This window comes from Lissotriton vulgaris, chromosome 1_1, assembly GCF_964263255.1.
Source record: "Lissotriton vulgaris chromosome 1_1, aLisVul1.2, whole genome shotgun sequence".
In the NCBI taxonomy this organism is placed as follows: Eukaryota; Metazoa; Chordata; class Amphibia; order Caudata; family Salamandridae; genus Lissotriton; species Lissotriton vulgaris.
Genome location: NC_141685.1, coordinates 1,653,992,646 through 1,654,018,423, shown reverse-complemented (window position 1 = coordinate 1,654,018,423; position 25,778 = coordinate 1,653,992,646). Strand labels below are relative to the sequence as shown.

Here is a 25,778-nt window from a genome sequence, read left to right as displayed (position 1 = left end):
TGCTTCAGCCGGCGGCAAGTTCTATGGAACCTCTGCTCCCGGTTAATGATGCCTTGACGGATGTTTTGATGGGCACCTGGTCTAGGCCAGCCACAGGCCACGTTCTTACACAGGCCACGTTCCTATCCAATGAAACCACAGGGTTTCCATTGGATAAGAACTTGGGCAGGCGTCATCGCCCAGCACCGGGTGACCCGGCCTTTTTGACTAATCATCCGACTCAGGAGAGCCTGGTCATTCAGGCCTCCATTTCCCAAAGTGTGTTCCCTACCGCCCCGCCGGGTAAGAAATCGAAAAAGATGGAGCAGTTTGGCAAGAAGTTATTTCCTCTGCCAGCTTGGGGCTGCGTTCAGTCAACACTGTGTGCCTCTTGGGCCGTTACTCACGCTGTGTGGGACACAGTGGCACAGACACTGTCCCAGTGCCCGGAAGAGGTTCGGGCTGTACTTTCCCAGGGTGTTGCGGAGGGGGAGGATACAGCGAAATGTTCCATTCGTGGATTCTTTAGGGAGAACGATCTCCACAACAGAGGCCCTCCGTCGCCATGCCTGGCTGCGGTCCACTGGGTTTTCGGGGGACGTCCAGAGCTTGCTCATGGACATGCCTTTTGATGGCACTCTCCCGTTTGGCGATGAGGCAGACAGTGCGCTGGAGCGTTTCAAGGACTCTCGGGCTACGGCCAAGTCCTTGGGTCTCTCCACCAAACGCCCGGCCACAACTACCTTTCGTGGCCAACGAAGGGGCGCCCCTGCCCGCTCGTTCAGTCAAAGCCTGCGCAGAACCAAACTCATTGCGGCTGTGGAGGTTGCTGTGGCTGCACAGGGGGCCAGCGTGTGGGTCAGTCCACCTCCGTTCCCGGAGCATCCGCCTCAAAGCCTTCCTAGCCTGAGCTTTGGGGTGCACCTCACGTCAGTGGGCGGCAGGATTCAACATCACCTCCCCCACTGGCGTTCTGTCACTTCCGACCGGTGGGTGCTGCAACTTGTCCGGAGGGGTTACTCCCTCCCCTTCGAGTCTACCCCCCAGCCATGCCACCTCAGTCCTACCGCATGTCGGGGGATCACTTCGCGCTTCTCCAACAGGAAGTCATGGCCCTCTTTGCGAAGAGGGCCATCGAGCGCGTCCCTGGGCCAGAAGTAGGACGTGGGGGTTGTTCCCACTACTTTCTGGTGCCCAAGAAGGACAAAGGGGGCTTGCCCCCCTACTTGGACCCCAGGAACGTCAATCTCTTCCTCCGGAAGGAGAAGTTCAAGATGTTGGCTCAGGTCTTGGCTGCCCTCGACCCAGGAGAATGGATGGTAGCGTTGGACTTGCAGGACTCATATTTTCACATCTCCGTACTGCCAGCCCACCGGTGTTACCTGCGGTCCACAATAGGCCAGGAACATTTTCAGTTTGCCGTGCTTCCCTTCGGCCTTACCAGCGCCCCTTTGGTGTTCACGAAAGTGATGACCGTGGTCGCAGCTCACCTGCGCAGGTCAGGGGTGTCAGTCTTCCCCTACCTCGACGACTGGTTGTTAAGGCGAGCTCGCCCCAGGCAGTCGTCGCCCACCTTAAGACTACGGCCGACCTCCTGCATTTGCTGGGGTTCTCCATCAACGTACTGAAGTCGTACCGGAGTCCCTCTCAGAAGCTCCGCTTCATCGGAGCGGTTCTGGATTTGACGCAGGTTCGGGTTTATCCTCCTGAGCAGCGAGTCTGGGATATTCCGGCTATGATTCCGAACATTCAGCCTCTATCCCGGGTTTGTCAGGATGACCCTCCAGCTCCTGGGCCTAATGGCTTCCTGCATCCTGCTAGTGCAACATGCCAGGTGGCATATGCGGGTTCTGGAGTGGGACCTGAAGTTCCGGTGGGCACAGGATCAGGGCAACCTGTACGATCATGTCCAGATCTCGGAGGGCACTGCACAACAATTGCAGTGATGGCTCACAAATCGCGATTGGGTCAATGGCAGATAGCCATCCCTTCCCCAACCGGAGCACATAGTGGAGAGGGATGCGTCCCTACTGGGGTGGGGCGGCCACTTGGGAGAGGCAGAGATCAGAGTCCTCTGGTGTCCGAAGGAGTTCCAGCTCCATATCAACCTTTTGGAGCTTCGGGCGATCCGACTTGCATTGAAGGCATTCCTTCCCTCTGTCCGGGGAAGTGTTGTGCAGGTATTCACGGACAACACCACCGCCATGTGGTATTGCAACGGGCAGGGTGGGGTCGTGGACCCTATGTCTGGAGGCTCTGCGCCTCTGGATATGGCTGGAACATCAAGGTATTACCTTGGTGGTTCAACACCTGGCAGGTTCTCTGAACGCCAGGGCGGACGAACACAGCCGCCGATGCTTGATGGATCACGAATGGCGTCTGAACATGTACGTGGCGCAAGGTCTCTTTCTGCAGTGGGGAGAGCCTTGGTTAGATCTATTCACCACCGAAGAGAAGGCGCAGTGTCATCAGTTCAGCGCGTTCGAATTTCCAAGGCGGCACTCTCTCTGTGACGGTTTTCGTCGTGAGTGGAACTGTGGTCTGTTGTACGCCTATACCACTTCTGCCCAGAGTGCTGACCGGGCCCAAGTCATCCTTGTAACTCCGGATTGGGCACGAATATACTGGTATCCCAAGCTACTCAATATGACGATCGATCGCCCGATCCGACTGCCTCTTCGGGAGGATCTTCTGGCGCAGCAGCAGGGGGAAGGTCCTCCACCCAAACCTGTCCATCCTCCACTTCCATGAGTGGGGATTGAGCGGCGACAGTTGACGGCTTTCGATCTTCCTCCCGAAGTCTGTCATTCTGGCAGCCAGGCTTCCCTCAACTAAAACGGTATATGCCTGCAGATGGAACAAGTTTGTTGCATGGTGCTCTGCTAAGGCTGTGGATCCCCTTTCAGCCCCACTTTCCGACGTCCTTCTGTTCCTTCTTTCTTTGGCCCAGCAGAGGTGATCTTTCGGCCATCTCCGCCTTTCTACAGCTTCCAGATCAGCCTTCTCTTTTTAAGTCCCCGGTTGTTTCCTGAAAGGCATTACGCCCACATTTCCTCCCGAACCGTTCATAATGCCTCACTGGGACTGAAACCGTGTCTTAACATATCTGATGTGCGCTCCCTTGGACCCCCGTCATAACTGTCCTTTGCGTCTTCTCACTCTCAAGACGGCTTTCCAGGTAGCTATCACCTCTGCCATAAAAGTGAGTGAGCTCCAGGCTCTTTCTTCCAAACCTCCTTTCATTTCTGTTCATCCGTACAAGGTGGTGTTAAGGACCTGTCCTTCTGTCCTGCCAAAGGTTGTCACACCCTTCCACATCAGGCAGACCATCACTTTGCCCACCTTCTTTCCACCTCTACATCCTTCAAAAGAAGAAGAGAGGCTCCACCGTCTAGACCCAAAACGTGCACTCTCGTTCTATCTGAAGCGCGCACACAATAGTTCCACGTGTATGACAAACTTTGTTGGCTACGTGGGTGCCAAAAAAGGTTGGGCTGTGCACAAACTGACCATCCTTTGTTCGGTTGTTCTGTGGTTCAAAACATGTTACTCGTTGGCCAAGAAGGAGCCACGTTGGGCTGCGTGCCCATTATCAGCGCATCGGCAGCCACTACTGCCTTGAGATCGGCGTTCCCTTGCAGGACATTTGTCAGGCAGCTACGTGGGCCTCGCTGCACACGTTTACCTAGCATTATTGCCTTGATAGTCCAGTCCAGGGAGGCTGCTTCTTTGGCCGTTCTGTTCTCCGTGACTTTCTGGTATAATCTTGTTTGCAGACCCACCACGGGGCTGCTATTGCTGGGGTATCTATTCTAGGCTAAGGAATCTATCACTAATGTTTCTTTCAGATGCACAAGTTACTACTTGTGTAACAATATATCTGTAAGAGACATTAGCTAGTGATGGATTCCTTACCGCCCCACCCATCCTCCCCGTTCTGCGAACTGATTTCTAGGGTTAAGGTCATCCCTTTCAGGGCCCTGGTTTCATGGCACCAGTGGTCAGTTTCTTGCATGGCTCTGCGTTTCTGGCACGGAAAGTAGTCTACAGAACTGACGTCAGCGCGCATGGGTGGGGCCTAAGTAGTCTCCGTGACTTCATCTCGGCGTTTACGATGCCAGGGATGGATGCAGCCCCTGCATGACGCCACCTACCGATGCACAGGGGCACTGCTTACGAAAAAAATTCCGGATCCAGTCTGACGCCTGGGGATATTCTAAGGTAAGGAATCTATCACTAACTAATGTCTCTAACATATTGTTACACAAGTAGTAACTTGTGCAGGGCCTGCACCTCACTGATCAGGTCCAACAGATGTTTTCCAATTCATAGGAAATTTGGTTCGTAAGTATTCCCCTATGGACGTAGCCAATACTGATTTTCACATGGGCATGTCTTTGCCAAAAGGCACAGATGAACTGAAAGCGATGGAAGAGAATGTGACCTTAGTTATTACTAATGGAGGATCTTTTTCCTCTTACATCCTGATGTATTACCGTTACATAGCTAGTCAGTGACCACTAGTTTATGTGTCTATGTTGAAGCATATAAGACTAAATGTAAATTGTACGTGTGAGCCAGTTATGCACGTGTCCATCCCATGCATGTTTTCAGTGCCTGCCTCTTTTATTCCAGGCCTGACTGTAGCTGTATTGTGGCTCCATTGAGGAGACCCAAAATCACCCTGCTGCATGTTTAAAGCAGAGTTTGGGTGTATTGAAGAAACAGTTCTGAACATGCTTCGTTCCAGCTGAAGGATTAGAATTAACTTGAGACATTGAATAGCAGGCCCAGAAGGAGGTAGTGAGAGGCAGTAATGGAGTAGTTGCTGGCCTCCTGTTATATGTGCATTTTCGCCCTGACTATGCAGGGTCTGAAGGGGGTGGGGTGGGTTGTCACTTTAGTTCCACATCTCTCATTGTGCCTTGGAAAGTACTGATGGCCTAGGCCTTTCCTTTACTTGATGCTTACAATCTGCGGACTAGAAGGTGGACTCCCGTCCCACAGCCTCGCTTAGACTGACCTATATCAGTATCTGGTTTTAAATCACTGATAATCCGCAGTGACTGCTGCACGTTGTGGAGCCCAGTGAGCTATTGCATTGGCGTGTTTGGAGCTCTGGCAAAAATGTTAAAAAAAAACTCCTAAGGAGCTACTTAGCTGATGTATGACTTCCTGAGAAGCGTTATCTTTCGGTGAGACAGAACCAATATGTTTTTTGTCAGCTACATAGATTGCAAGTCGAATGAGACTTGTAATAAGAAGCTGCTTTTGGAGATTTGTTTGCTGGAGGGCCAAGGTTCACTTCCTGGTCTCGTACATTGTCATTCTGGTGTGTTTGACCTTTACGTTTTTGAGCTCTGCTACTACCCACTTCATATAAGTGCTTCACCTTTCACTGAAAACTTGTCATGTGTTACACTGTGGGTGACATTGAGAGTGCAGGTGGGTGCTTTCTGATGAATGTAGCTTCAGTTGCCCCCACTGAACCGGTCCCCAGTCACCCCTACAAAAAGCACACAAATTAATCAAATGTACTGTTGGGTATCACCAGCTTATTAGATATGCATACATCTTCCATCAACTTCCAGTAATTCAGCATTAACTGGACCTGCCTGTAGTCCAAGGATTCCTTACGTGCCCCACCTCTCCCAGTGCCTTCCTTTAGAATAGAAAACCACACGGGACATCGTATACCTAACGTTTCCTGTTTAACAGGAACTACTAATGGATCACCGATTTTCTTAACTACATAAAATTCCTTTGGTGCGCACAGTGCTTGCATCTGCCCTCACTCTGGCACAATAATCGCTGTGCTACTACCGTGTTTACCTTTGCATCAGGGCTCCAGAATCCAGTTTCAAGAAGGGTGCCAACACCAAAGCCTTCGTATACTTCACTGACACATTTCGTTTGAGATCTTTCTTGTGCACCCAGGTGGGACTGCTCTCTCTACTGCTTTTCTCAAGCAGTACTCAAGACTAGCTGTATGTTCGTGGCTTTTTACATTTTCAATTCGGAGGAACATGCAATTGTAATTCTCGTCCTTCTTAGCAAAGAATGGCAGCCATTTTTCTTGTGCTGGCTACATCAGTCACCGCAAAGTTTTCCTTTTTTTCCTATGTTGTGGTTGGTTGTATTTGGGCATCCATAGACAATGGTTGGACAATGTGAATGTTGAGTGGGTGTGCTATTGGAACTCTTTTACACTGGATACATTTCGTGGTATTCGTTTCAGTGTTAAGTGCTTGCCTTTGCAAATATATCTAATGTATCCAATCCACTATTTAAATGTCTCGGATGGCTGATTAAGGTTGTGGTCGCAGCTCCCATAGTCAATACTTAGCCAAAACATGTTTTAAACCTTGCACGTGTGAACAATCGGACGTAAACCATTTACTACAATTGTCATATCCCAAACAGAAATGTGTTTTTGTAGCTTGGACAATCTTCAGTTTTGCCAATCTTGACTAAAATAGTAGACCTCTTCCCTGCTGTAGGGGTTAGTCATGCGCTAATTAAAATATTGGCCTGTCCTGCTACAGTGATGGGTTGTACTCAAGTCAGCAAGTCTTATGCAGTCATGGCTGCAAATACTGCTACCTGTCTGCAATAATAGGTTGTGTGATCTTGCTACAGTACTGTTAACGTGCTGCCGTGATAGGTTGTATGTGGCTACAATATTCTTCTGCACTCATAGTCTATGGCCTGGCTACAGCACAAGACAACTTGCCTTTAACAATGATAGGTTGTGAGCGAGCTGCAGTATAATATGTCTGACCTTAAGCAGTGGTAGGTTGTGATCTGGCTACAATACAGTTCTGCGATCTTCCACTTTGATGACATGGGGTCTCGTGATAATGTAAAAGTGCTTATTTCATGGAGTCGTAATTTGTGTTTTGAATGAATAGAAGACCAGTTTGCTGCAGTGATAAATTGCGATTTCACAGAATGTAAAAAAAAACTACCCTGCTGCAGTTATGATTGATCTAGAATGACACCAGCTAGCCTGCTGTTGCAGTGATACATTTGTATGTGAATAGAATTCAAAATTGCTTTCCTGCTACAGTGGAAAGTTGTGCTCTGGATAGTATAAAAGACCTGTAACCTGCTGAAGTGTTACTTTTTTGGGATCGAAAACAAGGCTTCTACCTTGCTGCAGTGATCTCTCTGATCTGGATTCAGCACAGTGCAGTACTGCTGTACTACTTGCAATGAAATATTGCGATCTAAAATGTAAAACCGCTGCCCTGCTGCATTTGATGTATGCTTTCAATGAATAGAAAACAAGATTGCCACAGTGGTAAGTGGTGATGTTGTAGACTGCAAGCCTGCTAGAGTGTTACATTATACAACAAAACAGCTGCCCTGCTCCACTGGTAATTTAGTTAAAGAAATAAGAAACGGCTTGTTCCCCTCAAGTGGTTAGAAAAAGTGTCATTTTAGCTTATTTAGTCGGGTGTAGATGTGCCTAGAAAAGGGTCTCTGTGAAGAGTTGTAAAAACTGCAGCTCTTAAACAAAAAAATACAATGTTTCAAAAAAATGTATCTATCTATTGAACGCATTTCTGCTGGGTGCAGTGGTTGAATCGGAAGCAAGAGGCTCATGTGTTTCTTTCGGAAGTTTTTTTCTCTCTTTTTCTCTCTGAATGTGCTGACTCTAGGTTTTGTTGTATGTTTGGTAGCAAGCTGCCGTTGATAACTAGAACAGACGTACGTTGGCTATTACTTTTGGTATGCTGGATAGTGTCGGGGGACCTGTGTGTACGTTGGGTCACCAGAGGGTTTTTGGACAACCGGAGGTGGATGTCGGCTGGCTTGTAGTGTGCTTGCGAGAACCGCAGCGGTGCTTGTGGCTGTGATGGGGTCCTTTCTTTGACACGCTCGTAGCGCTGCTGTGATTTATACTTGGGTCTTATCGCAGCACGTTGGCGTTTTCAGCAATCGTGGCCATGCGGAACAAAATATTGTCATAACACAAATTTCACACAATGAAAATTCCAAACAGGCGATGGCTTGTTAAATTCTTATCCACTTAATGTGCATTAATTTTTAATACCCAGTGGCTTGTCTGAGAGGAAGCAATGCAATAATGAATTCAGCTCAGCTAAGATTTATTGGCCTTTGGATCGAGTGAGCCGAGGAGAGCTTAGGCACACGTCCACAGTACTCAGTGCTCTGAAGTGGAGCCATTCTCCGAGCAGATGGCTTATAAAGCTGCCCTGCTCGCGTTCCCACACATTCATTGAAGTTTACAGACAGGATCAAGTGAAACGAGTTGATTCAAAGCTGCATCTCAGCTTGTATTGTGCTTTGTTTTGTTGTAGCTGTATGCAATTTCACTTTGGCTATGTTTTGAAAGATGAAGCAATTGTGATTGGAGCAATTTTCCAGCCGCAAACCATGGTCATGGCTCTGAAACTTATCATGCTCTTTGATTGCACCACCTGCAATCAGAAAGGCTCAGATGTCCACGAAGGAGAAGAACCATTGAAATCCACTCCTGTCCTCACCACTTTGCCCTCCGAAGAATTCCTTGGGTGCACTTGTAAACTGCACCGTGTGATTCCAGGCACCTCTCTTCCTGAAAGTTGGCCAGCTCACTTCCGAAGTGTTGTCGTTTCCAGCTCCATCCTAAGGCATCCCTATTGGTTGACTTATGCTAAACGATTTGTTGAATGCTCTTTTACATTTAGCTCCTCCCAAGTCCCGCTGTAACTTGGCCATGACTGATTGACTTAACTCTCGAGTTTGGTTTCAGTCTCCAAAAGCGATCTCCTACCTTTTCCAGAAATTGAGTTACTTGAAAAAAGATTTAACTTAATTGGTTGTGCACATTAATAGATAATCCAGTCCTAGCCCGTTTTAAGTGGTACCAGATATGATGCCGTGTTTAACCTACACATCTCTGCTTTTGAAACACTTCCTTGTTTAACTGTACTTTTCATTCTTAAGTCAATGATTTTTGAAACACAGACCAACATAATAATTGCCAGTTTCAGTGCCCATTTTTGACTGCTCTTTTCTCCCCGTTTTGTTATTCTCCAGGACACTCAAAAAGCCAAGCAGTTTTTGCCATTCTTGCAGCGAGCTGGCCGTTCAGAAGCTGTGGTAGAGTATGTGTTTAGCGGATCCAGGCTCAAACTGTACATGCCAAAGGAGACGTGCCTCATCACCTTCCTGCTAGCTGGTGAGTGTGAGCTGCTTCTGTCGTCTGCTGGCCAGACCTAGCTCTTTGACATTTTTCCCCGGTTATTGCTTGTAATCAGCTGAAACGGTTGCCTACTGTTTCTATTTTATACCGTAAGAAGCTAAAATGACTTGCCCTGCTTGTTAGGTCGACATATTAGGGACATTGAGAACGCTTCTATGGGAATGCATTCTGCCTGTTGCTTCCCATTGGCTTTGGGGTTTGTAATTTACATTTTCTGGCTTTTTGTTTGCTGGCTTTTTGTTGTAGGCTGTCACAGGTGAGTTTGTCCCTCCCAAGGAGCAAAGCCCTTTCCCACCAAATCCCCTTGTATTCCTCCACAAGTTCTCCTTTCTGTGAACAAGTCTGTAAATCGTGTTCTTATTTATCATGTCACATTTGCTGTGCATTCAAAAGAAGTAGTCAAATGTCAGGCTCTGTCTTCTGAGGGAGCTTGTTTTTTTATTTTTCTTCTTTGTATTTCGAAGTGAGGGGATTTATATGATCTTGTTTTAATACTGGAGGTAGGAGAGGGTGTTTTATAGCACACACCATTCAAACGAACTGTGCAAGTATTTCGAGATATATCAGAATTAACTTACAACTGAAAAACATTTTTTAATTCCGAAGTGTGTTAAAAAAATACTTTAATATGATCAAAAGAAATCATTACATTACATGATGTCATTTTCCACACATTATTGTTTGTGCAATGTATACTTTTATTAGTAAAACTGTCTGGGCAAATGTAATGATCATTTAAGTTGAGAATGTGTTGTCTGTAATAGAAGTGCGCTACCACACCATGCATACTCCACTCTATGCCACTTCACTCTGCACCACTCCACACCACTACACTCTGCTCCACTGTATGCCAAAGCACACTACACCACACCACTCCAGTCTAGGCCACTCCAATCTACTCTGCACTACTCCACTCTACACTACTCTGAAACACTGCACTCTATTCCTTTGCACTCTATGCCATCACACTCTATGCCCATGCCCTTTACTCTTTAACTCTGAACTTTATGCCCCTGCAATCCTCTGTACGCATTTTAATCTCTGCACCACCACATTCTATGCCACCACACTTTACACCGCTTTACTCTACACCTTTACACACTATTTAATAATGCTCTACTCTATTTAATAACACTCCACTCTAGTCTGAAACAATTTGATCTGTGCCACTTCACTTTGCACTACTCCACTCTGCGCCACTCCACCGCACGGCACTCCACACCACTCTAAGGTGCACCACTGTACTCTATGCCAATTTACTCTACAGCACTCTGCAATACTGCACTCTCCGCCACTGAACTCTCCACCACACTACTCTGCACTACTACGCTCTATGCCAATGCACTCTACGCTACTTTGCATCACTGCACTCCTTATTCCCTCTATGCCATTCCCTCTATGCCACTCCACTCTCTGCCACTCCACTCTTCACCTCTACACTCTGTGACTCTACAGTCTAATATGCACCACTTTTTTGTATGCTGCTGAATTCTGTGCTGCTGCACACACACACTATGCCACTCTGCACCACTGCATTCTATGCCACTGCACTCTACGGCACTGTAAACTGCAACACTGTAATCTATGCCAATTTACTATGCACTGCTGCATCACTCCTCTCTATGCCACTGCACTCTGCATCACTCCTCTCTATGCCACTGTACTCTGCATCACTCCTCTCTGCCACTGCACTCTGCATCACTCTTCTCTATGCCACTGTACTCTGCATCACTCATCTCAAAGCCACTGCACTCTGCATCACTCCTCTCAAAGCCACTGCACTCTGCATCACTCCTCCCTACGCCACTGCACCACTCCACCACTCCTCTCTATGCCACTGAACCACTCCTCTCTATGCCACTGCACCACTCCTCTCTGCGCCACTAATTACTACTCTGCACCAAACTATGCCCCTCTACTCTGCACCACTTTACGCCACTAAATTGTGTAACCCTACGCTGCACCGATACTCCACTGCACTCTACTATGCAACACTCTAATCTAAGATATTGCAGTGTATGCCTCTGATATCTGTGCTACTGCCCTCTATGCTACTGCACTCTGCAACACTCTATGCCAATGCACTCTACACCAGTCCTTTCTACTCTACTCCACTCTGTGCCACTCCAGGTCACAACACTGTGTGGTTGTGGTTTTATTTAACTGAACAATAAACGTATTCTGTGTGTCACTCCACTCTACAACACCCTACTCCACTCTTCACCACCCTACTCCACTCTTCACCATTCCCCCCTCTACGACACGCTACACCACTTACCTCTATGTCGCTAACTTTTAGCTTTGCTGAACAGCAACCATGCTGGTGTACAACCTGGCTAAAAACACATTGGCAAAGCCAATAACTCTTGCATAAGTGAGACCTATTGGCTTTGCTTGTTCTTAAATGTTTCTTTAGTTTAGGTGAATTATTAAGCTATTTTGATTTTCCTTAAGGACACCTTCCCACAGATGATAAATGGAATTAGGAAATATGTGACTTTTTAGTATACAAGGGATCACAGCTTGTACTTTGGGGGTTTATCACTATTTTGCACTTTTTGTAACGAATGATGATGCTGTCATGCTTTGAATGACCTGAAAACATGTGCAAAACGGCTTTGACATGCTTTGGTCCTTTCAAATGCAAGAGATTATCAAAATCATAAGTATTTCATGCTTTAGTTAATGGGTATTACGTTGTGTGCGTTGTAATAGTTTGGAATGCCCAATATCTCTTTCTAATGTACTGTGGAGACCACTCAAGATTCTGCAAAAGCGTGATTTAATATTGGATTTTTATATTGTTGACTTCTGTGGGATCTCATGCAAAAAGTAAAAAATGCTTTTCATTTTTAAGAAGCAAAATATTTGGAACAGTACGAGACATGAAATGAATACACTCACTATAGCAGTTAGGTGCAAAGAAGTACATACTGCATAAAAAGTACTGTCTGTGGCGGGTGAGGAGTGATAACAGTGAATGAGCTCTCAGACCAGCACTCATTATGTACTTTTCATTTAACTTAGCCTCTTTTGTTGCTTATTTTTTTTCATTGTAGAATAACATTGGCATTTAACAATGTACTTCTTGCGGCTGTGGTGGTGGATTGATAAATACGCCCCTTGCTGTTTCTTTGTCATTTGAAAGATTGCTTTAGAAAAAGACATGGGGCGCTCCCCTGCTATGAATATTTGTTTTATTTAGTATTATTTGGAGGCACAGTATGAGAATGTGAATACAAGTAATATTTTATGGCTCGCTGACTTACACCTATGTAGCCCCAGTGCCAACAAAACTATACATAAGCTGATTAATACCTACAATCAGGTATTCAGGAAGCTGAGCAGGGGACATGCGTAGCTCAACAGCATTGGGGATGAGTAGCTTCTTAGCAGTATGCTACCTCGTTACACCATGTAGTTATTTCATAGGGTCGGTCTTGCCATCCTGTTTGTACTGACTGATTCATACAAGGCTTTGCTTTCTGTGCCAATGTTCAGAATCTCAACAAGAACAATAATGACTAATGTTTTTGTAGACAGAGGCTGCAGTTTAAACACAATATATCTCATTGCTATATATAGTGCGGACCGAAAGGTGTGACTATTGTTATGATCATTAAAAAAAATTGAGAAAAAAATGCCTGCTGGGTATTCCAATTGCGTAATAAACACTGTTGCCTGTCTGCTTTGGGTACAATCTTCGGAAACCAGTTTTCACATGTAATGTGATATGTCTCAGAAGGTTGATAGTATCTATTACCTAGACCCTGAAGCGCTCCATCTACCAGCTGTGGATACAAAGACTTCTGAAAAGTCTTGTTATATATATATATATATATATATATATATATATATGTTCTGAAGCATTAACAGCATAAAAGAATTACACCTTCCGTAATGCACTGGTCTGAGTGTCTACTGGAATACTAGAACCAGAACATGCGGTTTACATACCTTTCTGATACCCTGCAGTTGGGAACTCCAGCTTCTGCACTGCGCTGTTAAGGTTCCCTTGAAACCCTGGGGCCAGAATCTCCACCAACATCTATTTGACTTTGTTTCTCTGAATACTTCCTGAGGCAGTACCTGGTTAGACCCGGGACTGTGTGAGGGAGGCCACCCTCCAGGCTCGGCGCACAGTCGTTGAGAGTTAGTGTTTGAAGTACCTAACACTAATGTTTAGATTTTTCATTATTGTAAAGCGAGGTAAGTGCTGCCCCTTTGTAGAGGTGTTGTGGCTTTGCCCACCACCATTTACCTATGGCACTTTTTTGTTTTTTCCGCTCTTATTAAAAACCGGGATTTGCAGTGTTTACATCCCATCCACATCCTACGTTGTTGCTTGTATCTTTCCACACCGTTGTGAAGGCAATGCTTTTCGCATCCAGACTCAGGTCCTTGTGGAATAACCCAGTTTTGCAGCGTGAATCTTTCTGGATTCACTATGCTGTGCATTATTCCGCGTCTAGTGGTTGGTGTTTTTTTTTTTTTTGTAGCCCAGGTGGGCGTCGACGTCCCACCTTTTGGTGTCCTTCCTGTGACGTCGGCACGCTTCCTGCGGAAGCTCCCACCCTTGGGCGCCATCTTCAGATTCTTTTTTCCGCGGTTGGGCCTGGTTCGTTCCAGAGAGGGCTCCTGACATTTTTGGAGAAAGAAGACACCAAAAGCCTTTTTTGGACGAAAAAAAATTGGAAAAGACGACGAGAGACTACACCATCGAAGGGGACGACGAAGAAACAGGAGAACTTCGACGTCCATCGGAGAATGCGCGCTCAGGGGGCCCCCTGAAAGCAGAAGATGGAAAACACACCATTCAAATTCTGCTGTAACTGCCACCACGAGTACGCGCAGAAGGACCAGCACCTGGTTTGCAACCTCTGCCTACCAGTCGACCACAATAGCAAGGACTGCAACGCCTGCTCCGCCTTTACGCCGAAAACCCTTCGAGTTAGAGCGAGTCAGAGGATGGCCAACGCCAGCATGCAGGGCAAGGGCCAGCCACCATCCCTTCGAGACCTGGGGCTCTCAACAGACGAAGAGGACAACGTCGCCGGAGAAGACGATGACTACACGGTCATAGAGACCGATAAGAAGACTCCTAAAAAGGTAGGAGACTCGACGGCCCCTAAAGCCCCGAAGGACACTCGACAGTCTGACCCAGACTCTCTCAAAAACGAGGGCAAGTCCTCGAAAGCGCCGACGTCAAAAGCTTCGGCGTCCGCGACTACATACAGACCCAGCGGACCCTCAGAAAGGGACTCCCAGGTACCGAAAGCTGGAGAACAGAAAAAGTCGTCGAAAAACATCCCCGAAAAGGAACGTTCGACGTAGATAGAAAAGGACCCGAAGAGCACTTCGGCGCCGTTAAAAGACCCGAAAGCCAGCTCGGTGCCGAAAGTCGCCTCGACACCGACCAATCCCTCGAAGAGAGCGGCCGATCCATTCAACGCCGAACGCGCTGCTGAAATGGAAAAGAAAAAGAGAAGGCTCGAGGCCGAAATGGAGAACATCCTGCAGCGCAAAAAATAATTCGATGCCAGTATGAAGGACTTCTTAATCCCAACGAACCCAAGACCTCAGGTTTTCGAGATAACCGAGGAAGAGGACTACGACGTTGAAGGACAGTCTGGAAGCCCGGAGGGGCTGGAAGATCCAGAAGAAGAAGCCTCCTACTACGAGGAGGAGGGGGATGATGACCAGAGGACAATTCTGGGCTCTACATCCGCTGATACACAAGACATAGAGTGGCAAGACCTCGACACCGAGAGTACGGAGGATAACGTGAACACGTATCCTTCGAGACCCTCGCCGCCTGTTGACATTTGGGTTTCCAACACAGTCATCAGAAACGCAGCAACAGCCTTCGGGGTAAATCTCAACGAGGAAAAGCAGAAGGCAGATTTCCTCCTAGAAACACTGCTCCCAACACAAACTAGGAGCCAGTACCTGCCGATGCTCGACCACGTCAAGGCACAGGGGAGAGAGGCTTTCAAGGAGCCTGCAACTTGCAATGCCATCACACCCAGGACGGAGAAGAAGTACAAACATTCCTTCAAGGACCCGCCCTACATTCAGGGATAAGTCACGACGCACTCCATCATTACAGCTATGGCAAGGAAGAGGGCTAACGTGCCAACAACTTCAGGGCCACCCCCAGACAAGGAAAGCAGAAGGATGGACCTGTCTGGGAGAAAGATCGAACCGAATGCCGCAATGCACTGGCGCATGGCAAATTCCAACGCACTGCTCAACAGGCACCAGTACCAGATCTTAAACGAACTGGGCCAGTTACTCAAACACCTCCCTGAAGAACACCAGCAAAGAGCTGCGCATCTTGTGGAAGAGGGGAAACATGTGGCAAATTCTTGCCTCAAAACTGCCTTGGACGGGGCGGACACGTCCAGCATACTCATGATGGGCATCACGGAAAAAAGGCAAGCCTGGCTCAGGATTTCAGGCTTCAAGCCGGAAGTGCAACACAGCATCTTGAACACCCTGTTCAATGGAGAGACACTGTTTGGGGCTCCAGTGGATGAGAAGCTCACCCAACTGAAGAAAGATAACGAGACTGCAAGATCCATGGGGGCCTTGCAATTCAGAAGGACAAATAGGGGCACCCCGTCACGAAGACCTAACTGGAGGGGAGGTAACCAACCAAGAACATTGCACCAGGCGTTCCAGCAGTCCCAGCAGTCCCACCAGTCCGACACCCAGACACAGCAAGGGCAACAAAAACAACCCTGGCAGTACCAACAAAGAGGCCAGTCCTTTTGCGGGAGATGGAATGGACGTGAACAAAATAGAAGAGGGGGTCAACAACCCGCCTCTAAGTGACTTTGTCACGCTACAGGTGCCCACCCATGCAAAAACTCCCAGGGTGGAGCACGGATACAACAACAAGGGGGTACATGAGCTAAACATCTGCGAACATGTAACACCGGTGGGAGGAAGAATAAATCTTTTCTTCCAGGAGTGGAAGAAAATAACCACAGACAAGTGGGTACTCAAAATCATACAGTTCTAGTACTGCATAGAGTGGGAAAGGAGACCACCGAACAAAAAACCGAAAAGAAGGGTGCTAGCAAGGAAAGAGCTAGAACTACTTCAAGAGGAAGCAAAAGAACTCCTGCAAAAAAAGGCCATCGAATCAGTACCTTACAAAGAAAGGAACAGGGGAGTGTACTCAACCTACTTCCTGGTACCAAAGGTAGACCAGACAATGGGACCCATCCTGGACCTGAGGTTCTTAAACAAGTACATAGGAACGCAAAAATTCAATATGACGTCGCTACAAGAGGTACTTCCTCAATTACAAGGCAGAGACTTCATGGTCACCATAGACCTCTAGGATGCCTACCTGCACATCCCAATGAACAGGGGGCACAAGCATCTACTCAGATTTATCATCAACAAAGACCACTGCCAGTTCACAACCCTGGCATACAGACTAAAATCGGTGCCAAGGGTCTTCACAAAGTGCCTCGCAGCAGTCGCAGCACACCTAAGAAGGGAGGGGATACATGTATACCCTTACCTAGACGACTTGCTAGTGAAAGCAAGTTCATACAAGACGTGCAAGCTGCACGCACAAAGAGTGACAGACACACTAGAAAATGTAATGTATTGGTACTTGTATAGCGCACGAATCACCATGAGGCATCTCGGCGCTTGTACGAATACAACTGAGGAACCCTTCCTGGCCTTTCCCTGTGAAGTGCCCACTCCTGGGCACCCCCAAGGTGAAGCCAGGCATCCTAGCGTTGTTGGGGGCCGTTGTGGAGATTAAGCAAGCTATTGCCCAGAGTTGCAGAGTGGGACCAATGATTAGAATAGGCACCGAGGAGCGAATTATCAGGTCTGGGGAAATTGAGCCCAAGAGCCGCCGAGGCGGTAATTAAACCCTGGTCCCGGACGAGACCTCTGCATCAGGGTCAGCCGCTCTAACCATTGAGCCACACTTCTCCACTGTGATGGGCCTAGGATTCTCCATCCACTGGGGTAAATCCTCAATGAAACCGGAACAAGTAAAACTCTTCCTGGGAGCACAGATCAACACCTTACAGAACAAGGTGTTCCCCAGCGAGAAGAGAATGCTAGCACTGCTAAAGAAGACACAACACTACCAGCAGGGGCGAGCTCTGACAGTGAGGACTGCGAGCAAAGTCATGGGCATGATGGTGTCATGCATACATCTAGTGCCAAATGTATGGCTGCACATGAGTGTAGCAAACAAAGGAGTATCACCATAAAGATTCATAGACTCTTAATGGGATGTGTGTTTGAAGAAAAGAAAGGAATTCTTCCTTTTATAAAAACCCCTCACTCACCAACCTAGTGGTGACATGCTTCATCATTGGGGTCCACCCTGATGGAGGGCGGAATTGATTTTGAGGATAAGGGTGAGGTTGGAAAGGTGGTTGCCAAACGTAAATGGGATACTGTTGTGGGTTGAATGGACCTTGAAACGGTGGTTGGCTATAGAGTGGCCATTGTTGGTGGCCCCTGTGTCCCTCTCTCTGCCTCTGTCTGGTATTACCAGTGCTGGATCCTCCGCTGCTATTCGAGGTGTTGCTAGAGGAATCTGAATCAGGATCAGGTGACACAGGTGCCTTCTAATCAGCGTCCGAATAAGGGTATTCCTTCACAAAGGAGAACCGTTTGAGGTCTTTGTGAAATTTCTGGACTTTTTGCTGAGTTAAGTTGTCCCTGTATCCTGATTTCCTTATTCAGGTCATCCAATTTCTTTTTATAGCCAGTGATGCTAGCCTTGATTTGGGATTCAGTGACTTGTATCTCTATCATGATCTTCTCTGATAGGCGTAGTGCAGTTTTTAGTATGAGCATGATCATTTTTAACATCCTTTTTTGCACTCAAACATTCACAAACCAGCTCCACTGTAATTCAGGTGTTGTAGCACACCCTGATGGCACTCGGTCATCAGGGTGGACCCCAATGATGAAGCATGTCACCACTAGGCTGGTGAGTGAGGGTTTTTTATAAAAGGAAGAATTCCTTCCTTTTTTTCAAACACACATCCCAGTAAGAGTCTATGAATCTTTATGGTGATACTCCTTCTTTGTTTGCTACATACCTACCCAGGGGAACAGGAGTAATCCCCATTCACTTTTGGTGAAAAATTCCCTTACTCTCTCCTTTTGTTGTTACATGGCTGCACGTGAGACCTTTACAAGAATGGCTACAGGAACTATGGTCACAAGCTACAGGTCGTTGGGAAGATCTAGTGGTTGTAACTCACTCAGTGGAAGAAGAGATGGCATGGTGGAACATGAGAAGGGGGAAGCCTCTGACACCGCCAACGGTGACCATCACCACAGACTCATCCCAGAAGGAATGGGGCGCTCACATGGAAGAACTCAGAGTGAGGGGTCTGTGGACACCAGCAGATGCGGCAAAACACATCAACTACCTAGAATTAAAGACCGTTTTCCTCACAATAAAGGCTTTCCAGACAAAGTTGTATAACCAGAAGGTGTTGATCCAGACAGACAACACAACAGTGATGTTCTACATAAACAAGCAGGGAGGGACACAATCAGTCCCGCTTTCAAAATTAATGCAAGAAATGTGGAGATGTGCTATTCCACTAAAGATAGACCTGCTAGCCGTACATCTACCAGGGAAGGACAATGTAGAAGTAGACTGGCTCAGCAGACCGACATCAGCATCCCACGAGTGGGAGCTCAATGCACAGGAAACAGAGAAGCTGTTCGGCAAGTGGTGAACACAGTCAATAGACCTGTTTGCAACACGCCAGAATGCAAAATGCCAAAACTTCGCATCCAGGCAACCAGGGGAAGGGTCCCTGTGGAATGCCCTATGGATAAGCTGGTCGAAGACATTTGTTTACGCTTTTCCGCCGATCCCTCTGATACAGAAAGTACTCGACAAGTGCAGAACCAGCAACACGACTCTGATACTGGTCACACCGCAGTGGGTCAGGCAGACCTGGTACTCACAGATAATGGAGATGGCACAGAGTGCACCCCACAATTCGGGAGACGGAAAGACCTACTCTCCAGCAAGACAGAGAGGTGCTGCACCCAGAGGCAGAGAGCCTCAGCCTAGTAGCATGGCTCCTGAGGACAGAGTTTGCTCATCTGAAATTACCAGAGAGCACCCTGAGGGTACTACGGGAAGCAAGAAGACCCAGCACACGGAAGTGCTATGTGTCAGAGTGGAAGAGGTTCACACTATGGTGCAGAAAGGAAAAGCTGCACAAGAGGATGCAGAAGGACTCAACAGTGCTTAAGTACCTCACGCACCTGCTTGAGGAAAACCTGAGCTCATCCTCACTAAGGGTACACCAGGCAGCGATAGTCGCTTACACAAGAGGAGAAACAGGCAAGAGCTTCTTCACATCACAGATAGTAAAGAGATTCTTGGAAGGAGCGAAAAAGATCGCACCACCAAAGAACGTGCCACCACCGGCATGGAACCTTAATTTGGTCCTGACGGAACTTATGAAGGAGCCTTTTGAACCAATTCATAAGGCTCCCTACAAATGCTAACTATGAAAACGGCATTCTTAGTGGCAATCACCTGGCTGCGCAGGGTGAGAACTACAGGCGCTAACGCTGCAAGAACCCTACATCCAGATACATAATGATAGCGTGGTGATGAGAACGGACCCACATTTTATGCCAAAGGTGGTGTCAAGGTTCCACATCAATCAGACAATACAAATACCAAGTTTCTTCCAGAAACCAGCCACAAGCGCAGAAAGAGCACTGCACACTCTGGACGCCAGATGGGCAGTCATGCACTACATAGAGAGAACTAAGGGACACAGGAAAACAAAGCAGTTCTTTGTGTCCTTCGCAAACAGTTTCATGGGGAAACCAGTAACTAAAGGAACCATTTACACAATGGATTGCACAAACAACAAAGTTGTGCCACAAGCAAGCAGGACAGGAACTGGCAGAGGGGACATGAGCCCACTCTACCAGGAAGAAAGGAGCTACGATAGCATTCCTGGCTAACACACTCATTCAAGACATATGCCTGGTGGCAACATGGCCTTCAGTGCACACGTTCACGAAGCACTACTGTGTGGACATACAAATTAACAAGGAAGCACGAGTAGGACAGAAAGTGCTTTAACACATATTCAACAACCAACGCTCCTATTCCACCAGCCGCCACAAATATAACAAACCGCTGCAAAGTCTATGCACAGCATAGTGAATCCAGAAAGATTCACACAGCTAAACGAATAGATTCTTACCGGTCGGTGTAGTTTTGCAGCTTGAAGATCTTTCTGGATTCACTAGCGAACCCACCCGCCTCCGCCACAAAGATGAGGCTGGAGAGAAAGGTGGTAAAAACAGACAAGACTGAAACAGACACCTTGGAGATTAAATAGGTGAATCATTTACTTGAACATTGCCATAGATTTGGACACAAAACGAGAAAAAAGAATCCGAAATGGCGCCCAAGGGTGGGAGCTTCCGCAGGAAGCGTGCCGATGTCACAGGAAGGACACCAAAAGGTGGGACGTCGACGCCCACCTGGACTACAAAAAACAAAGAAAAGACTACGATTCCGGACCCAACCACTAGACCCCGGAATAATGCACAGCATAGTGAATCAAGAAAGATCTTCAAGCTGCAAAACTACACCGACAGGTAAGAAACAATTCGTTGTTAGCCATCTTATTTTTTACTCTGAACAGTCTGACATTGTGGTGTTTCATAAGTACTCCCTTCTGGTTTGGTCTACGTTCCTACAGGTCTAGATTCCAGAGTAATATTAGCTGTGTTACGTTATCACTTTCTGTTCCTTCTAATTCCTTTGCATCTCCCTACTTAACTCATTGGTCCCAATTTCTCCACATTTTCTAACCAAGCTATTCTCTGGTGTTTGTCTTCCTTGTTCTCTGTTTGAGTTTTCTCATTTAGTTTGATTTCTTGCTTGTTCTTCATGTTGCTGTTCTTTTTTGTCTCTGTGATACTGTTATGCAGTTTACTGACCCATTCAGATCTCCTCCTGTCGCTGCTCAGGCTCTTATTCCCCACTCTTGTTGCATTAGTACGATTCCTGCGTTGCTGTTTGTAATTTTAGTTCGTCCAGTGTTCTACCATGCTAGGCAAGTGTGTGTTCCTTGCGCACCCTGACCCCCCCATAGACTTGGTGATTCAGTGTTTGAGATGAAATACTGTGGAATTATACATACTGGTTCCTGGTGCCTGATAACTCCCACGGGACAAACATAATTTATTTGGATATTTTCTGCAAGTCTAGTACTACATGTTCTGTTGTGGGATAGTCCCTTATATTAATAGAAGTATTTATAGCTCCATGCCCCTAACTTCTGAAAGTGGCCTTTAACCTGCAGCTAACTAACCACTAACAATTTGTTGCCCAACTGCAAAGCGTGACCACCAGGGCCAAGCTGTTACATAGTCCCGAGGTTAGAAATAGGTACAGCCTAGCTGTGAAATAAAGCTCACTTATTTAGTACCAGTTTTTGATGTGTGTGTATACCTTTCCAAATGAATCCATGTATCTCCTGTTAATAAGAGCTTTTCTTGAGTTTTCGATGCCCTTGTTGTGTTTGCATTTGACTGTAGGCCTTCTTGCGTTTGTGTTTCCTGAATATAGATGTTTAATAGGGAGGAGGACTGGAAAGAGGTCTAATGAGGCAAGTGTGGGGAATGTAAACTGTGAGGAAGTGAGTTAAGGCAAATCTTCCTTTAAAGTGTAGACAATGTTTTGTTCTTATAGCAGTGTGTGCTGAATCTGGGGTTCAGGTCACAGATGTGGGTGATTAAATGTTTGAAGCAATGGAAGTTCAAGCGTTGATATTTAGAGGTAGCTCAGTGACTGAGTGCTGTGACCCAGAGTGGTCTTTTTAAAGGGTTTAGCGGTTTGAAAAAGGATGTGGGTGTGCAGAAAGGTAAGATTTGACATTAGGAAACCAAGGAGTGGTCTTGATCTTTGCCAGCCGTAGGATCCATCATGTTTCTTGGCTGTTGCTTTTTTTTACGTTAAATATAGTTTACCAGTATGCTCAACTTAGTATCGCAATGCAGAGTTATATGGTAACGTGACATTTACCTTTTCAACCTCGCATCCAGTAATTTAAGCACAATCACTTTGTTTTATGTACCATTAGAATCAGGATACTTCATATTGCTGCAGGCTGGTGTCTTCTCTTCAGTAATCACTATGAAGAAAAGGCTTGCTGCGTAAACTCTCCTTGTTTTTACTTTATGTGCATTCAATATTTCTGTGCCATACTAATATTCTGTAGGTTCCCCACTTCTTGCAGCACCTGCTGGGGAAGCCTGAAACTAAGTGCATGTCTTGAGCACAGTGGTGGCCTGGAGGGCTGAGGTAGCACCAGTGATCACAGAAAGGACAGCACTACTGGCAAAGGGGGGTTTGTGTCTCATCTCGCTACTGTCATTCTTGTCCCCAGAACCTGTCGCTAGATCCTTAGGCTTCAGGATGGATCTGAACGCCTTTTTGCCTCGTTCTCATCTGTGTCCACCAAAGGCTGGTCAATGTAAATTCCATTAAAGGACGAGTTTATCAGTGATCTTTTAGTCTGCATGGGACGCTTTTGTTCTTAAAGCCAGATGACATGCAGAAATGAGCAGTGATCGAAATTCACGTATTTTGATGTCGCATAATTGTGTGAAATTGCGCTAAATTATGGGAAATTCAAAAACTGCATTTAGAATGAAATGCGTCCTCTAGTCTAGTTTTGCATGCAAGGATGCATTTTGCACTAAACAGCAGCCCAAAAGCACAAGTGCCGCTAATGATAGCTGCTAGAGTTCTGCCAGTTTGTGTTCCCTTTCTCCCGCATTGCGTAATTTTGCAAATTTCTTGTATCAAATTTATCGTGAAAATAAGCAAGAGGGTCCAGCGTAATATACATTTCACCAGGTCTTAGTGCAGATGCCAATATTTTTAACACCTTTTTGACCCTCAAACTCCAAGATGTGTCCTTGAGCCATATCAGCCATATCAGCCCTGTGAAGTGTTCTATTGGCGAACTACGTGACTAAAGTTCTAAACTCTTCAAAGAGAATTGCTTTCCAAGTCAAACATGTTTTCACAAGTAGAGGCCATTGTACCAACGGCCAATGTATACCACCTCTGTTTACGTATGCAGCATAGAAAAACCTGACGATACAAAGGCAGGTCTGGTGGCAACATTGGTTACAGACCACCTGCAAGATGATCTGATGTGCTCACCTGGTACTGGATTCAAATTGAGAAAATAAAGTAGAAAAACACTTCTGGGACTACAAAAGATCATAATTCACGATTTGATATATGTGCACTTAATGCTCATTGTGTCTCTGTTCCCACCTGGTTACTTTTTGAACTTCTTTCTGCAAACTGCAGTTTAAATTCTGTAAAAGAAAATAGGCAATCTTTCTTAATCCACTTTCTTTGTAATATTTTTATGTTTTGAAAGAATATTTGGATTATGAAAGGAAATTCATAGTTTCTTAAAATTATATATAGATTGCCCTCGTTAGGTGCCTAATCTATGTTGTGCATAGTACACTCTGTGTCAATGGGGTGCCAGTGATGGTATCCTGATTAAATAGCTTAACACATTTTTTAAGGGAGAGCACTTGCTACTCATCCATTACCTTTACCACATAATATTCTTACATTTTAAATTTGTTTAAAAATGGTGCTGCCCACCTATTTCAAAAGACGGACCAATTACAATACATTTCCCCTTGTTTTTAATCTTCAATCCACTACTACGACATTTTGCACTACCTTCTACCATTTGCTGAAGCTTGTAGCTTTGTGATCTTCCATAATAGCAGAACAGATATGAGACACATCAACAGATGTGCTACAAATGAGCATTCACTTGTTTTGCTTTCTTTATCCCATCCTCACTTAATAAATCCTAAAGAAGGTGAGATGTACTCTTTTCTTATTACTGTTGTTCTGTCAAATATCCTAGTCAATATGTTATGATTCATTGGACCAAGGATAATAAAGTGTTCAAAGGTTACTGTCCCACCACATAAAATGGGTGGTTGTCTGTATCCTTTATTTAACAGTGCTTTGGAAGATAAGGAGCAATTGGCAAATATTGCACACGAGCTGCTCCAAATTTGCCTCGAGTCTTAACCCAGATTTAGTATGTAAATTGAATTAAAAAAATGTGAACCTTAACATTTCCTTGAATAGATTAACGATTCCTGAGCCAGAGGAATTGGACACACACACACACACACCCACACACACACACACACACACCCACACACACACACACACACACACACACACCCACACCCACACCCACACACACACACACACACACACACACCCACACCCACACCACACACATCCATACCACACACCCACACATACACCCATACCACACGCACACACACCACACGCACACACACACACCCACCACACACACTACACACACCAGATTTCTACATGTTTTTTTGTTAAGGCTTCATTCAAGAAGATCTTACAACCGTGTAATGCAGAGAATGAGTTTTATTATGGGGGTGGGCTTGGGTGGTAGAATCTTTCCTAAAGTATGTTCAGGATAATGATTGTTTAATTGGTCTAGCAAAGTTTGTACCTCGTTTCTTGGATACGCCACTCTTTATAATTTAGCAAAAGCGATGAGTAGATTTAGGTTATTTCATAACTGAGTTCACTTACAAGGATTCTGATATTTTTGTCGCACTTACTATGTTTGTATTGGTAAAGCCTCCAGCCACACTTTCCTATGCCTAGGAGAAGACAATTCAAGTGTACTGTTTTTGAGGGTTAGGTGGTACCTGCATTCGTGACCGGGTCGGATTGGGATCACAATTAGGCCCGGGCACTCCCAGAATGTGGGCCACATTTTCCTGATCATCCCTTTCATGGATCACCATCGGCTTAGTCTCACTGGAAACTGGCTCGTTACTTTTTGTTATAGTTTTGTATAGCGTGAACTCGGCCCAAAGTAATTGGAGACGAGACATGAGCACTAGTTACATTACACAAGATCAAATTCATTTTCAGTATGAAGATTAAGTGATGTCCCTGAATCACAAGATGTTGAGTGGATGCTGGGTCTCGAACCTAGTTTTAACGTCTGCAGTTCTGACAATAGCTTTGCATTCAATTTCATGCAACCCTCTCCTCTCTACCGACAAGGGGTAAAAGACTGGGGCTAAGGTGACTACAGCTGCCTGCTATAGAGACCACTTCTCTTACTCACCGCCTCTCCAGCCCATGATAACCTCAGGGCATTTAGCTGGCAAAGGAGGTGTCAAAAACCATATTGCTGCTGCTGGTGGGGTTCGGTGAGAATGGCATAATATCACCTGCCCCCCTGCGAAGCCCCTGCATACAACACACCCCTTGCACCCCCATAGTCAAAAAATGATGGATCTGCGGGGGATGATACTGCTCCTGGCAGTGCACGCGGGGCAGTGCACCGAGCTGATTATGCCCCAAAGGCTAACACAACACCTGGACCCAAGCCTCAGTGTACAGCATGTCAGGAGAATGCTCTGTGATGCTAGTGCCACGTTAAAGTGGCCTGGTGGGGATGATAGTCTCTTGGGC

At 46.3% G+C, this 25,778-nt stretch overlaps 1 protein-coding gene across 1 annotated transcript in view; it reads left to right on the top strand.

The window, feature by feature from the left end:
* The window catches only part of SND1 (staphylococcal nuclease and tudor domain containing 1), a 2,099,018-nt gene that overhangs the window by 1,067,746 nt on the left and 1,005,494 nt on the right, over window positions 1–25,778 (top strand). Inside the window, exon 15 of the mRNA XM_086918876.1 lies at window positions 9,028–9,169. Coding sequence (XP_086775002.1) covers window positions 9,028–9,169 — 142 coding nt within the window. The remainder of the gene's footprint in view (window positions 1–9,027; window positions 9,170–25,778) is intronic.